The following is a 16,378-nucleotide window of genomic DNA, read 5'->3' as shown; positions in this document are numbered from 1 at the left end:
CCACAATAATTGGTGGGAGATTGCTACTTTGGGAATCAAACTTTCAGCTATTTTGATTCACTTGACGTTTAGGATTATTGTGAAGGAACTGATCTTAACAGAATTACACAAGCTGCTTGCGCTAGTTGGGAGTAATGCAGGGCAACACAGGCAGCATTGTTGAATAGTTCTGTAAAATCTTGAGCAGATACAAGCCAGTGGCAATGAAGTTATGGAAGTTGTCTTGTGACATTAATTTATGCAGCAACAGCAGTGTTCTGATGTAGATTATTTTTTCGGATAGATTGTCTAGTAGCAATGTAAATAACTGCTGTGTTCTAAGTAAGCTGTTGCCTTCTCAACGGAAGAAAAGTGAATAGTGGAAACAGCCTACCAGAAGCAGGCTTAAGTTCTGGCTCTACACCAGAGGAAATAGTTACAGATTTAAGGGGCCAATATTTGAAAGTAAAACCTCTTATTTAGCTTATTATTTAACCTATCAAATTTTTACTTACTCCTATCAGAACAATTCCCTTCAATCTTCTTCCTTTCTCTCACTTCTCCATGGCAATACATTTCCTCTCGCATACCCATCAATTCCCCTTTGATTATTCTTTTAATGACTTATCCATACTGGGTGGTAATTTGTAGCCACTAATTAACCCAACCCATGTAGGTACAGGGAGAGTGTGTAAACTCTACACAAATAGCCTGAAGTCAGAATTGAACTGGGATCCCTGGAGCTATGAGGCGGTTGTTGGAAATGTGGGAAAAGCATCAAGAAGAACTGGAATTGAAACAACCAATGGCATTGTCAATAATTTAAAATTAATGGAGTCGCTATCTGAAGTCTCTGTTAGCCTGTAAATTTCACTCTGAGAAATCTTCCTCAGTGACATTTGAGTTGATGTGATTGGCAATATAGCATCAGTTGTTGCTTTTTAATTTTAATGTCAAACAGCTAATTTAGCACTTTGCTGTGTTGCATCAGTGCAAGATGTCATATATCATGTTACTTATGCGTAGTTTATGCTGTGCTTTTATTTGGTAGTTCTTTTCCACTTGAACTTGAGAACATGCATTTATATGCTCATTTGAAGTCATTTAGCTGTCTTAGTTCCTTCACTATTAAAAAAAATCTGCATATGTTGATTTAACAACGCCAACATAAAAATAAAAATCAGCAGAATAAATTTCTTGATGCAATCAAATAAATTCTTTTAATATCAACATTTCAGACATATGCCTAGTAAGTTAATTACATGAAACTTGGTTTCTTCTCCTCCACTTCAAGTGAAATGGAAATGACTGTTTCCAAGTTGTTGTATGTTACCCCAAAAATTTGAACAAGTGCTTCCAAGTGCAAATTATCTGTGCAGTCCCAATCCAATTTGTGCATCAGATGTGTATGGAATGAGAACAGCAAACTTCCAACCTTCTGTCATTCTGTTGCCATCCTGATTCATTTACTTAGTTAAATCTCTCAACTCTTAAGCTCTCTGTGGCTATATCTTGACTCCTTCCAACTATTGCTATGCTGTTGTTTCCCACTATAATTATCCATTAGTGCTGTGCAGCAATGCCCCCTCAAATCTTACTACAACATCTTGAATGCAGCAGGTAGCACCTGAGTGCATATTAAGTGTCTGAGGCCTAGGCCGTTCATAAAGGTGCACATGAATTTCCAGACCATAGCATTTGTAATCTGATGTAGTTGTGACCAATTGTGGAACTGTTTATTTTCTAAGACCATAAAACATAGGAGCAGAATTAGGCCATTTGTCTCATTGAGTCTGCTCCACCATGGCTGATTTATTATCCCTCTCAATCCCAATCTCCTTATAACATTTGACGCCCTGAATAATCAAGAACCTTTCAATCTCTGTTTAAAATATACCCATAGACTTGTCCTCCATTAGCCATCTGTGGCAATGAATTCCAGATTTTCTATCCCCAGGCCTGAAACGTTGACTGTTTATTCTTCTCCATAGATGCTACCTTGACCTGCTGAGTTCTTCCAGCGTGTTGCTAAAGAAACCTCCGTTCTCAATGGGCATCCTTCTAATCTGAGGCTGTGTCTTCTGGTCCTAGACTCCTCTACTATTGAAAACATATTTTTCATGTCCACTCAATCTAGCCTTTCAAAATTTGATAGGATTCAATGAGATTCCCCCCCTCATTCTTTCAAACTCCAGCATGTACAGACACAGAGCCATCAAAGACTCCTCATAAGGTAACGCTTTCATTCCCTGAATCATTCTTATGAACCTGCTCTGGACCCTCTCCAATGCCAGCACATCCTTTCATGGATGAGGAGCCCAAAACTGCTCCCTATTCTCCAAATGTGGTCTGACCAATGCCTTATAAAGCCTTGGTATTACATTCTTGCTTTTATATTCCAGTTTTCTCAAACTTGATGCTAACATTGTATTTGCCTTACTTACCATTGACTCAACCTGCAGGTTAACCTTTAGGAAATTCTGCACGAGGACTCCCAAGTCCCTTTACACCTGATATTTGAATTTTCTTCATGTTCAGAAAATAGTCTACAACTTTATTCCTTCTACCGAAATATAAGACTGTACACTTTCCTACACTATAATCCATCTGCCACTTCTTTGCACATTTTCCTAATATGGCTAAGTCCTCTGCAGACTCCCTGTTTCCTCAGTATTACCAGACCATCCGCTTATCAAGGTTCAAAGGTTCATTTATTACCAAAGTATACAACTCTGAAATTCTTCTTCTCCAGATAGCCACGAAACCAAGAAAGTAAAGAATGGCACGATCATCAACCCCCAAATCTCACCTCTCAGCACAAAAAATTAACAAAAATGGAACAGGCACATCGACACCTAAATCCCCCTCCCCATACACACAAAAAAAGAAAGATTGGGCAAAAAACACAGAATATAAAAGAAAAAGACTGAAAAAGGGTCCACAGTCCAAGTCCACATCAAAACTCAGAAAACCTGGGCAACTTTCTCCTTCTCTATAGCAGAACAGTCTCACCAGCGATTTAAAAGGACAGTCTCCGCTCTACATAGCAGAGTAATCTCAACAACAATTTTAAAAAGGTAGTCTCCCATCTCTGTAGCGAAGTGATCTCACCAGCGATTTTTAAAATCCAGTCTCCCCTCTCCGATAGCAGATCTTCATATCATCTGCAAACCTGAACAAAGCCATCAACTCTATCATCCAAATCATTGACATACAACATGAAAAGAACCAGTCCCAACATCAACCCTTATGGAGCACCACTGACAGCCAACCAGAAAAGACCCCCTTTATTCCCACTCAGCAGTTGCTGTTCTCTTGTCATCTCTGCTGGCGTCCTCCTTCCAATTAAAAGTTAACAGTGCAAATGCTTACACTATTTAACTATAACCTTGTAAAACCTGGAAAATTAAGCCACCTTTAGAACTTCATTTTTTCCTGCGTTAAATGGGAGAAAATTGTACAAACGTACTTCATGATCTTTTTATTATGATTTCTTTCTGCTGTATAAATCCACTTCTGAATTTGTCCACTTGTTTTTCATTTCTCTGTACATATGCAGTCAACTTACTCAAATTCAAACTGGATTGTTTTCAAAAAGGGACAAAACTACTTTGCAAAAGAGTGCAATGTGACATTGGAATTTATGAGTAATAAAGGGATGTGCTATACACCACTTTGGCCTTTGGTTAGGTCTTTGAATCTAGTCGTGCTAGTAAGTTTATGAACCCTGTAGAATTTTCTCTATTTCTGCATAAATATGACCTAAAATGCGATCGGATCTTAATCTAAGTCCTAAAACGAGATAAAGAGAACCAAATTAAATAAATAACGCAAAACATTATACTTATTCATTTATTTATTGAAAAAAATGATTCATATTGCACATATTTGTTGGAAAAAGTATGTAAACGTATGGGGTGATGCCTTCTACAAGAGCTCTTTGGAGTCAGGTATTCCAATCAATAAGATGAGATTGGAAGTATGAGTTGTAGAGCTGCCCTGCCCTATATAACAAAAAAGACACACCAAGTCAGGTTACTGACAGAGCTTGCACTTCTTGAGAAGAATTTGTTTATGTGCACCATGCCTTGATCAAAACAACTTTCAGAGACCCTTCGAAGAAGAATTGTAGAGACCCATGAAGCTGGAAATGGCTATAGAAGCACTTTGAATGACCCGAGTGTTCATCAGTCCACAGTAAGAGAAACTCTCTACAAATGGAGGAATTTTAGTATAGTTGCTACTCTCCCTAGGAACGGGCGGCCTGCAAAGATCACACCAAGAGCACAGCATGCAGTGCTGAAGGAGATGAAAAGGAACCCAAGGGCAAAAGACCTGCAGAAATCTCTAGGACTTACTAAGGTCTCTGTTCATGTGTCTACTATATATATATAAAAAAAACTGAACAAGAATGGTGTTCATGGAAAGACACCACGGAAAAAACCACATTGCTGAATGTCTCAAGTTTGCAAAAGGCCATCTGGATGTTCCACAATGCTTCTGAGACAATGTTCTGTGGTCAGATGAGACAGAAGTTGAATCTCTTGGCAGAAATGCACAACTCATCCCAACTGTGAAGCATGGTGGAAGGAGCATCATGGTTTGGGGCTACTTTGCTGACTCAGGGATTGGACAGCTTGCAATCATTGAGAAAACAGTGAATTCAAAATTGTGTCAAGACATTTTACAGGAGAATGTCAGAGTAGCGGTCTGTCACCTGAAACTTGATTGAAATTGGATAATGCAACAAGACAGTGAATCGAAAGACAAGAGTAAATCAACAACGGAATGGTTTAAAAAGAAAATTTGTGTTTGGAGTGACCGAGTCAAAGTCCTGACCGAAATCCTGTTGAAATGTTGTGGAAGGATCTGAAGCAAGCAATTCATGCAAAGAAGTCAACCAACATCCCAGGTTGAAGCAGTTTTGCAAAGAGGAATGGCCTAAAATTTCTTTAATCTGATATGCAGGACTGATCAATAGTTACCAGAAACATTTGGTTGAAGTTATTGCAGTACAAAGAGGTCACACCAGTTACTGAAAGCAAAGGTTCACATACTTTTTCCAACAAATACATATAATATTGGATGATGTTTCTCAATAAGTAAGTGAACAATATAATGCTTTTTGTGTTATTTATTTAATTGGGTTCTCTTTATCTAGTTTTTAGGACTTACAGGAAGATATGATCACATTTTGTCATATCTGTACAGAAATAGAGAAAATTCTACAGGGTTCCCAAACTTTACATGCCCCTCACATACAGAATAAAACCCACATTTGTTCCTTTTGTTGTTTGATAGGCTGAGGTTATTAAAATATATGCGAGGGGTGATTGATAAGATTGTGGCCTAAGGTAGAAGGAGTCAATTTTATAAAATGTAGCACATTTATTTTTCAACATAGTCTCCTCCTACATTTACACACTTAGTCCAGTGGTCATGGAGCATATGGATCCCTTCTTTGTAGAAGTCGGCGTCTTGGACCTCCAGAAAGTGGTCTAAGGTAGAAGGAGATGAGTTATTAACTTCAAACTTTCTGCATAATCACTCAGAGTTGAACTGCACGTGCATGTAACGAGAGCTGTATAATTCATCTCCTTCTACCTTAGGCCAGGAACTTATCAATCACCCCTTGTATAGAACATTTAATTTTAGAATGTGTAATTGTATTTAGTTACCGTGCTTCCTTTTAAATTGCAGAACATTTACAGGAGGGATTGGCATTCCAAGAAATATTTTCTATTGGAACTTTTGTAGTTGAAATACAGATCATTTAATTTCTTTGAACAATGTTTCACTTAAGTATTTTCTAATTAGGCTTAATACTTTTAACTTTTTCATATTTATAAACAATTTAACTTGTTTAGGTGCTCCTGATCTCCTTGAATTGCTGATTTGTAGCTAACCCAAACTGATGCTAAGGAGTTCTAAATAGGTACCGCAGTCTTGCTTAATTGAGGAGTAATTGCAATCGACATAATCCAGTGTTCTGGTTACATGATAATATCTTACTTTCTTTTGCACAAAACCTTTTTTGTTTAAACTTGGTAATTACTTCATACAGGAGCACACTTGGAAAGGTTCTTCCATCTGTTGATTCAACAAAGTTTAGCTCATTATTAGTTGGTAAGCAAAGGTACATGAGCAGTGTGCCACCACTCTGTATTTCTTTGGCGTTTTTATCACTGTTTACTGGTTTTTCTTGGCAATGACAGAAGCTCGGTTTGCACAATAGGAGTTTCTACTTTTTAAACTTAATTGAACTCTCTTCTGTTTCTTTGTTTTTTAACAAATTTAAATGTGCTTTTTTCCTATTATGTTATCAAAATTACAAAATGAATGTTTTCTGCAATACTCGTTAATTCAATGGCTTTTAGCAGACATAAATGATTCCATTTAATTTCTGTGTCATAAGTCAGTCTTTTTATATATATAAAAAAAATTATGAACTATTTATTCCTGGATTTATTGGTTCTTCTGATTAAAAGAATTTCAATGTTTTGTGACACAGAATTTGGGAAATGCTTCACAGGTGTTAATCCGCAGTATATCTTAATTGGGAGTCACCAAGTTAGCTATGAGACATTGATAGAACAGAACTTTCTTTGCAGAACGGTATCTTTGAGTGCAAATGGTCCTGTGACACTGTTTCTGTTCAATGATTACTTAGATGCCTTGTTGATGGAGGTGAGAAACCATATGAGGAAGAGGTTTGTTTAGCAGTCACAATGGTGAAAATGACATTGACATTCTTAGAGTTATAGAGCAAGAAACATACCCTTTGGCTCAACTGATCATGCCCATCAAGATGTCCTCTGAGCTAGTCCCATTTGCCTAGGTTTGGTGCACAGCTCTCTAAATCCTTGCTATCTTTATACCTGTGGTGTCTTGCTTAGATGATATAATTTTATAGTTGGGCTTTGGTTGCAATTCAATCGTGTTCAAGCAATTCGTCAAAAGTAAGATTGCATTGCAGTTAGCTTTTCCTGCACCTTCTATGCAGTACTTACCAAGACTGGCATTGAAGTCATCAAGGTGGATTCTGTTGGGTCTTTGATCAGTGAAAGTTCAAAAATTAGAGCAGAATTTCTCTATCACCTCATCTGCCACTTCCAGGTTTGTGGTATATCCACTAAAAGGTGAAGCATGCCTAGAATCTTCCATAAAGTAAGTAGTATAAATACAATGGACATCATTCTAAGAAGACGAATACAAATCACTAATTTTTCAAAATTAATAATCATTACATTACGATAATTTGAAGCAATGTATGTCTGTAAATGTTCAACTTCTTCCTTCCAATTTATTCTGGTCACAACTTCATGACTTATTCAAATCACTCCTCAGAAAATTATGAATCAGTACTAAAAAAAAGGAAATACTTAAATAAGAAAGGGGAACAGAAAATGTAATGCTAATAAAAATAGCATCTCAATACATTTATGAACCAAAAGGTGAAATGCATTTGTAAAATCAAAGCCTTCACACCTTTGGCTTCAGCACAATTTTTGGAATATTAGAGATGCAAAATTGAAATCCATTAAGCAATAATTATAGTTGAGACTTTATATCAGGGGTGAAGATTTAACCAAATAATTACAACTTTGTATTGTTGAGTCATATTTGGAACTTGAATTTTTTCAACTTGAGTGGGAGTGTAAAACTGATTATATTTATTCCTTATTAAGCCAGAGAATCAGGCTGGGCATAACACAAGTAAATGACCAGTTCAAAACTGTAAATTTTATACCTGCACTGAAGTTAGAGTTTTTGTTTGGCAAGTTGTTCTTTTAAAAAAGATGTTTGGTCATTAGGAAACATCGTTGCTTGGTGTTTATCTTTTCATTGCACTTCTACCCAAAGTATCAAACTGCTGAATAATTCTGACCAGATATTGATCTGGTTCTTTATTATAGTAATTGGTGTACTATTAGCTACTTCAGCAGATGAATCCATTCAATTATGTAATTTTTGAAGTAGGTGAAACATCTTTAAAATGTTGGTTTGAGACTAACATACATAAAGCTTAAAAGTTATCCATTGTATTATTCCCAGCAATGGCTGACATCCAAAGGAATTAGCTAATTTACTTTTCTCAAAACAAAGCGGGACTCATTTTGGGATGAAAGAACCTTTTTAAGGCCAGGGCCTAATGAGCTCTAAATAGGAAACAAGCACGCCGGTTGAAAAATGGCTGCTGCTGTTAGCTTCCTTTCATAACAAATCAACAATTGTTTTCTTTTCCTTCTTGCAAACCAAAAGCTAATATGTAAAGGAATTCAATGTCCCTTTGAGTAAGTGACGTATAACAGTTAATTTTAAAAGTAGTGAAGATGGGTGGTGCTACACTTGGAATACCTTTTGTATTATTCTAAGTTGATAGTTGAAACTTTACACTTCTACAAGATGAGGTAACAAATTTGTCCTTCTAATTTACTTTCCTTGTTTCTGTTATAGAAGTGACATTTTATATTGTACATAGTTATAGTGATAGTTGTGGCCTTCCAGCATTTCAACTTCATTTTGCTTGTGGATAAGACTATAAGACATTCGAGCAGAATTAGGCTACTCTGTCCATCATGACTGATTCATTATCCCTCTCGATCCAATTTTCCTGCCTTGTCTGCATAACTTTTGATGCCATTACTAATCAAGAGGTATTCCCAATGACTTGGCCTTCACAGCCATATGTAGCAATGAATTCCACAGATTCATCACTGTCTGGCGAAAGAAATTTCTTCTCCTCTTTGTTCTGCAGAGATTTCCCTCTATTCTGAGACTGTGCCCTCTATCCTGTCCAAGACCACTCAATCTAGGCCTTTTCAGTACTTGATGGGTTTCAATGAGATCCCTCTTCATTCTTTTAAACTCCAGTGAGTACGGGCTCAGAGCCATCAAACACTTCTCATACCAATGGCCCTAAAGAAGGGTCTCGGCCTGGAACGTCGACTGCTTATTCATTTCCATTAATGCTGCCTGACCTGCTGAGTTCTTCCAGCAGTTTGTGTGTGTTGCAGAGCCATCAAACACTCCTCATACATTAACCCTTTCATTCCTGGAATCTTCTCTGGACCCTTTCTAAGGGCGGCACATCTTTTCTTAGAAAAGGGGGCCCAATACTAATCTAATGACATCAGGAAGGGTTGGGGGGGTGATTATATTTTACTGAATATGAATGAGTGAGCCTTTCATTAATGAAGTTAAGAACCTTTGACTCTGTGGTGGATAATGTACTGTGTAACATTTCATTGCTTTGCTTTTGAGGCTCGATGTAAATTGACAATAAATGCAGACATTCTTGATCAGAATGAAAAAAGCTATAAGCCCTAATAACAATTCTCTGTAAAAGAAACATCAGATTGAGAGAACAATTCTGATAATGGAGCAATTGTTCTAATTTCTTTTGTTGATGTAATGTAGTTCTATCACAATCTTGTTATTCTTTATAATATACTTTTTGCTGAAGTTCTGTAGAAATTGAACAGTTACGTTTCTGGGAAAAATGTACTGTTCCAATATAATCTTGGCTTGAATGCAAAGGTTGACATAACATCAGGGAGAACAGGAGTAACATTTTGAATACACCATTGTTCAACTTCAGAATTATTGATGAGATGTATTGGGAAAAAGTATAAATCAGTACAAGTTTACAGGTGTAGTACATTAACCTGCCTGTGTAAAACTTGACTGCTGGCACATGGATCCATTCCCCCTGTAAGATGCCGATGTTGTCTGCAATAATTTCATTGCGCTGTTTACTAAATGAATATCATTTGGAACACAGTGTGCTTAAGTTTTTGGCCCTAGTTAGATGCCATGAACAGCAATGATTGATTCTGATTGTCGATTGGTGTTTTTAAGCTTTCTTCAAAGTCATCTAGATTCACTGTAATTCAAATTAATTTATCTATACTTGTTTATTGAGTTTCAATTTTTCCAGAGTAATAGTGGAATTGAATGGTGGTAAGGTGAACATAAAATTGTACCTTTCCAGAAAAGGTTAACATATTTTTGGTTCAGTTTTTGTAATCTTCACTAATTATTTACATTACATCTTATAATGAAATGATGCCAGTGATATTTATTTAATATATATCTAAAGAAGTGTGGGTCATCAGGCAGTTCATTCAAAGGTTGTTTGATTGAAATGCTTAAATAAATTTGCTTAAACTTAGTTTTCTTTTGTACCCATTTTTGCACTCAGGGATCATGTTTAATTTTGGATTGTGTGAATTTTTAGTTTTCTGTGTTTGTGACTTTACTTGCGTCTTTGTTTCAAAATGTTTCTAGTGTTTCACTGGCCATGAAGCGAGTGTTACAGCTTTTAGCATGTCATTTCAGTGCACTGGTACTTTGCCTTGGACTCAATGGAATTAGCAGTAAAGGATATTAGAACATAAGGAAATGTATTGCTGATAGCCCTGCTGCGGTGAGAACTTAGTGTAAACTCTGCCCTCCTGTTGATGTGTTTTGAACCCGGGTGCTGGGAATCAGATGCTCCCCCAGCAATGAATTGACCAGGGCTTGATGAAAAGAAACTGCTTACAAAAGCTAAAACATGAGGAATTCTGTAGATGCTGGAAATTCAAGCAACACACATCAAAGTTGCTGGTGAACGCAGCAGGCCAGACAGCATCTCTAGGAAGAGGTGCAGTCGATGTTTCGGGCCGAGACTCTTCATCAGGATTAACTAAAGGAAGAGCCAGTAAGAGATTTGAAAGTGGGAGGGGGAGGGGAGTTCTCTAACTTCTGCTAATGCCCCACCTCCCCCTCGTACCCCATCCATTATTTATTTATATACACATATTCTTTCTCTCTCTCTCCTTTTTCTCCCTCTGTCCCTCTGACTATACCCCTTGCCCATCCTCTGGGTTTTTTTCCCCCCTCCCCCTTTTCCTTCTCCCTGGGCCTCCTATCCCATGATCCTCTCATATCTCCTTTGCCAATCACCTGTCCAGCTCTTGGCTCCATCCCTTCCCCTCCTGTCTCCTCTATCATTTTGGATCTCCCCCTCCCCCTCCCACTTTCAAATCTCTTACTAGCTCTTCCTTCAGTTAGTCCTGATGAAGGGTCTTGGCCCAAAACGTCGACTGTACCTCTTCCTAGAGATGCTGCTTGGCCTGCTGCGTTCACCAGCAACTTTGATGTGTGTTACAAAAGCTAGAGTTGTGCAGACTAGTGCAAGCAGTGCAGCTACTCAGTGCTGACCTCAATGGAGTTTAGACTTGCATACTGGTTGGCTAATCGAATGCTGGATCAGTAGGCTTATTACCATTGAGAAATCTTTAAGCTGAGAAGAGCTGGGCAGCCAAACAATTAAGAAAGGGACATGACAGCTTTCATCGTATCTAATAAGAGATGATGCAAGAGACCATGGGGTCTGGGTATTCTGTCAACATGTGGCTCAAGTGGATTATACCCTCAAGTATAATCCCCATTATAACTCATTCATATTATTTAATAAAGAATGGCATTTAGTTTTTCTTGTATACTTTATTGGATTTATTAATACTAACTTTCAAATAAGCTAACAAGAAAGAGGAAGTAGGCAAAATAGGATCCTTGAACCATTATTCATAAGTTCATGGTTGATCCTGTCTTGAGCTTGACATATCTACACTCTGACCATCTTTTGTTGTTCAAATGGAGTCAGTGTGTGCCTTAAGTATATATGCAATTACTGTCATAACCAAGCAGTCATAACCTCAGTATGTAGAAATGCTCCACCTTAATGTTAGATAGGGGAAGCACCTATTCACAATTCATCTTATCAGTTCCCTTCAGCATTCTTTATATACTAATCCCTCCATGCCAGAACTTAGCTGAGAAGTCCTTCTCCCCACTGCCTCAATTAAAGTATTGTAAATTCTTTAACTAGTATGGAATTAACCTGTTGAGTATTTGCAGTATTTTCTACTTTTGTTTCAGATGTCTATCATCTTGTTGTCTTCTTTTGGATCTGTGAAGTTTTCTAGTTATTCATTGTTAGGAATCTTTTGCCCCAAGATTTTCCACTGTTCATTTTAAAAAAAATCCACTAGCTACCCATTTGGAACTCAAAAGAGTGAAATATTGCTGCTATGTGCATTTTGGTTTTTTTGCATAATTTCTCTAAATATATGTACCCATGCCATCAGATTTTCAAATGAGATAACATGTTTATTCAATAATGTTTATAGCCCCTTTGAGAAATTCAAGGCCCTTGTGTTCAACTTCAGAGTACATTATGTATTAATCAGATTTATTTATTTTGCAGGTGCTGATTTGAAGGAGAGAGCAAAAATGCAGCCTAGTGAAGTTGGTCCATTTGTTTCCAAAACCAGAAGTTTAATTAATGAATTTGGTAAGTTGTGATGCAGAGTTAAGAAACATTTGCTATTGCGAATATAATATTTTTTTAAATTACTTATTTTTTATTGCAACACCAACAAATTACATTCAATACAACCAGTTGCCAATTACATTTTGACAGTTTAACCCAGCCACCCCCCCACAACCTTCATCACCATCCCCCCTCCACCCCTCTCTCCCCCCCATCCCTCTCCCCTCCACCAATCAACTGAATAGTAGTACTTACACAGACAAAGCATTCCTATTTTAACAAAAGATCTTTTAAGTTAGATATCAAATTTGTCCGCATTAAGATTGTGTTTGGTCATGCATCATTTACTCTTGCTGATGAAAGTTCCAGGTAAGGAATGTCCAGAAAGCTCCGAAGCCAGTGAATATTTGAAATATCATGGGAAGGTTTCCAATGCTGAACTACAATCTTCTTAGCTGCAGTTAGTCCTGCCAGCCAGATTTTGCTTGTTTTTTCCGTAAGGGAAAGGTGGGAGTCATCATTTAGAAGATGTACAGCGGGGTCCAATGGTAATTGTACCCCTGTTAGTTCTGTAAGAGTACTGATAACCTTCCCCCACAAATCAAAAATCCCTGGACATTCCCATACAACATGTATAAAAGAGCCAATGGCTCCATGGGGGCAAAATGAGCAACAAGGGTCAGGAACCAGTCCCATTTGATATCTAATTCTTGGTGTTAAATATGCTCTATGACAAAATTTCAAGTGTATATACCGATGTTTTGGATTTTTCGAAGCACCGGCAGCATTATCCCAAATCACATCCCAGTCTAAGTCTTGGCCCAATTCAGATATGTCTCTATCCCAAGCTTTCATTCCCGATGTGGGCATATAATTCTGGGAGTTTAATTTATCATAGATATATGACACTATCTGTTCTGGAGCACTCTGTATCCAACTTAAAATGGGATGGTCCTTTAAATCTGACCCCCAGGGAACGCCGTAGGCTTTACAAGCTGATCTTACTGGAAAGTAGAAGAAAAGAGAATGTTTATCAATATTATATTGAGATATCAGTTCTTGAAAGCTAAGGATAGTGCTTGCCCCATTAGTAATATTTGGAAATGTGCCTTTTTTGTAGGTAAACTTTGTCAAAAATTAAGATGACTGGGTATTTGGAGTACTTTAACAATGTATGTTCTTAATGGTTTTGCTTATTTTGATAACTACATCAAGCTACTGAAACAATACATTTAACATGGCATTACATAACTTAAAAAACTGCATCTAACTATGTGATGAGAAAAATGAGGCCATCATTTTGGTATTTGCAAGGGCTGTAATCCAGGTAATAGAGAAAAATTGTAGTTAAGTATAGAAATAAAATAAAATTTATAAATTAAAGAAGAGACAAAATACAGGTACCTAAAAATGGAATAGTTTTAGAAAATCATTATTGACTCAAATAAGATACGTGCAAGGCCTGAATTTACATTTTACCACAACTGATACTCTTGTACCCCAGTATATTCTATACTCCATGGCAACTACAGAAAAGCACCTTAGGAGTGATATTTATTGTTAATGAGTACCTCAAGGCTGTGTCTTATCCACCTGCTCTACTCACTTTATACTATGATTGTGTGGCTAGGTGCAACTCCAATGACAATGCCATATTTAAGTTTGCTGATAACACCACTATAGTTGGCCATATCAAACGTGGTGACAAGTTGGCATATCAGAGGGAGATTGAAAATCCGGTTGAATGGTGCCACAACACCACCTTTCACTCAATGTCAGCAAAACCAAAGAGCTGGTTATTGACTACAGGAGGAAGAAGCTGGAAGTCCCTGAGCCTGTCCATGTTAGGGAATTGGAAGTGGAGAGGGTCTATAACAGTAAATTCCTTGGCATTACCACATCAGAGGATCTGTCCTTGGACCAGCAAGTTAAGTCCCTCACAAGAAAGGCATGAATGTGCCTCCGCTTCCTTGAAAATTGTATAGATTCAGGATGTCATCTGTAACATTGACAAACTTCTATAGATGCACAGTGGAGAGTGCCTGACTGGTTGCTCATGGCCTCACATGGAAACACCAGTGCCCCAGATGGAAAAGTACGAAGTGGTGGGTACAGCCCAGTCCATCAGCAGAAAACAGCATCCATCATCAAGGACCTCCACTATTCAAGCAATGCCCTCTTCTCTCTGCTGCTATTGGAAAGGAGGTACAGGAGCCTTAGGTCCTGTACCATCAGGTTTAGGAACAGTTACTACTCTACAACCACCAAGCTCCTGAACCAACATGGATGGCTTCTCACTTCAACGCTGAACTGATTTCATAACCCTTTTCCTGATGAAGAGTCTTAGTTTGAAATGTCAACTGTTTACTCTTTTCCATAGATGCTGCCTGGCCTGCTGAGTTTCTCCAGCATTTTGTGTGTATTACTTTGATTTCCAGCATCTGCAGATCTCTTGTTTGTGTCACAACCTTATTTACTTTTTATCATTATTTGCATGATTTGTTTTCTTCTGCACATTGGTTGTTTGTCAGTCTAAGTGTGTATATGTATTTTTGCAGTAGAGCTACTAGGACTTGATGTTTCAATCCCTATGGTAAGTTGGCACGCCCGATGTTGGCAGTGGGTTTAGAGTGGTGACAAGGAGGGAGGGTAGCTACATCATCAGGGTCATCAGGTGGGCACCCTCCTTCTTTGACGTTTCGTTGATAAGCCCACGATGTCTCCAGAGGGCTCAACGGTGCAGCCTGGTGTCCCAGATACACCCCTCTCAGTTCCATACCCTCCTGTCTTCATCTTGCAGCCCAGTTGTTGTCTTTCCTTTTATTCCAAATCCAATTGCTGCTTTCTTCTGCTGCATTTGACAAGGACTTGATTGCTTGTTGGAGGGAGTGACCCCTCACCCCCATCTTCTTCAATAGACTGGTCGTAGATGTAGCAACGAATCGCCTGCATCCCACTTCTACAGGAAAAACCTTGGTCTTCCAGCCATTCTGGGCAGCTTCAGTTGCCAGTTCAGAGTACTTGGTCCTGTAAATGCCTGCAAGAAATTAATCTCAAAGTAATATATGGTAATATATACATGCTTTGATAATAAATTTACTTTGACTAATGAAATTAAGATAATTTTCTTAAAGTTACAACAAATAACTCTGTGCATGGTTGGGGATCAAGAGAGAGGAAAGCATAAAGGGCTCAATTTTTGTAGTTCCTTTCTAGTGAGTTCGTCGGGGCTTTGGACACTTTATGTCATCTCTTGAGGAACAGTGACTTTGGAGGCTTTTTCTAAATCACTTGTAAAGGAGATACTGTATGTGATCTACTAGTGGGCAGGTCTTGAGTCTCACATATGTGATAGATTTTCCGCCATTAGAGTACTGTTATCCTCTATGTACTTGTCTCTAGATTATCTAAGGTAGCTGTTGTTGATTTATGCTTATCCTGCAGTTCGTTGTTCATCATGGATATTAATTGGTTGGTTATGCTCTACACCTGAGGAAGACGAGCTGCTTCTGCATTTCCTTCACAGAGAACATGGTTGGGCAGACACAAGCACAGTTGCCCTGTTAGCAGTTGTGGAATAAGAAACAGATATAAAAATTTTCGTTAGTGTTTTGGTCATTCCTAATATTCAAGGCCCTGAAAGAATACTGGAAAAGAAGAGGCAGAAACCATATTAAGTGACCTTCTTATTCTGGCTTCTGCCACCTTCCCTTCTACTCCTGATGAAGAGTCTTGGCCTGAAATATTGAATGTTTAGCCCCCTCCATAGATGCTCCCTAACCTGCTGAGTTGCTCCAGTAATTTGTGTGTGTGGCTCAAGGTTTCCAGTATCTGCAGAATCTCCTGTGTTGATGATTTCTGATTTGTTTGATTTCTGACAAGTATTGTACATTCAGAGAAATATTCTGAAGAAAGACATTAGAGCGGATCATTAATATGGAACTTCTGGGCGTTGACACAGCATCATCATACTACCTGTGCAATGATATCCCTTCAAAATATGGATATATACACAACTTTCTAATTTTCATAACTATTCATTGTTTCAGCAGGCCTGTATATGATGCATCCTCAAAA

At 38.0% G+C, this 16,378-nt stretch overlaps 1 protein-coding gene across 2 annotated transcripts in view; it reads left to right on the top strand.

Moving 5' to 3' along the window:
- Positions 1–16,378, top strand: part of auh (AU RNA binding protein/enoyl-CoA hydratase) — a 194,749-nt gene that overhangs the window by 40,553 nt on the left and 137,818 nt on the right. For both annotated transcript variants that reach the window (XM_072281694.1, XM_072281693.1), the window contains exon 4: positions 12,236–12,322. In XM_072281694.1, the coding sequence (XP_072137795.1) occupies positions 12,236–12,322 (87 nt within the window). The remainder of the gene's footprint in view (positions 1–12,235; positions 12,323–16,378) is intronic.

This window comes from Mobula birostris, chromosome 17 (genome assembly GCF_030028105.1).
Source record: "Mobula birostris isolate sMobBir1 chromosome 17, sMobBir1.hap1, whole genome shotgun sequence".
In the NCBI taxonomy this organism is placed as follows: domain Eukaryota; kingdom Metazoa; phylum Chordata; class Chondrichthyes; order Myliobatiformes; family Myliobatidae; genus Mobula; species Mobula birostris.
Note: the sequence above shows the minus strand (reverse complement) of the source record. Positions and strands in the feature narration are given on the sequence as shown.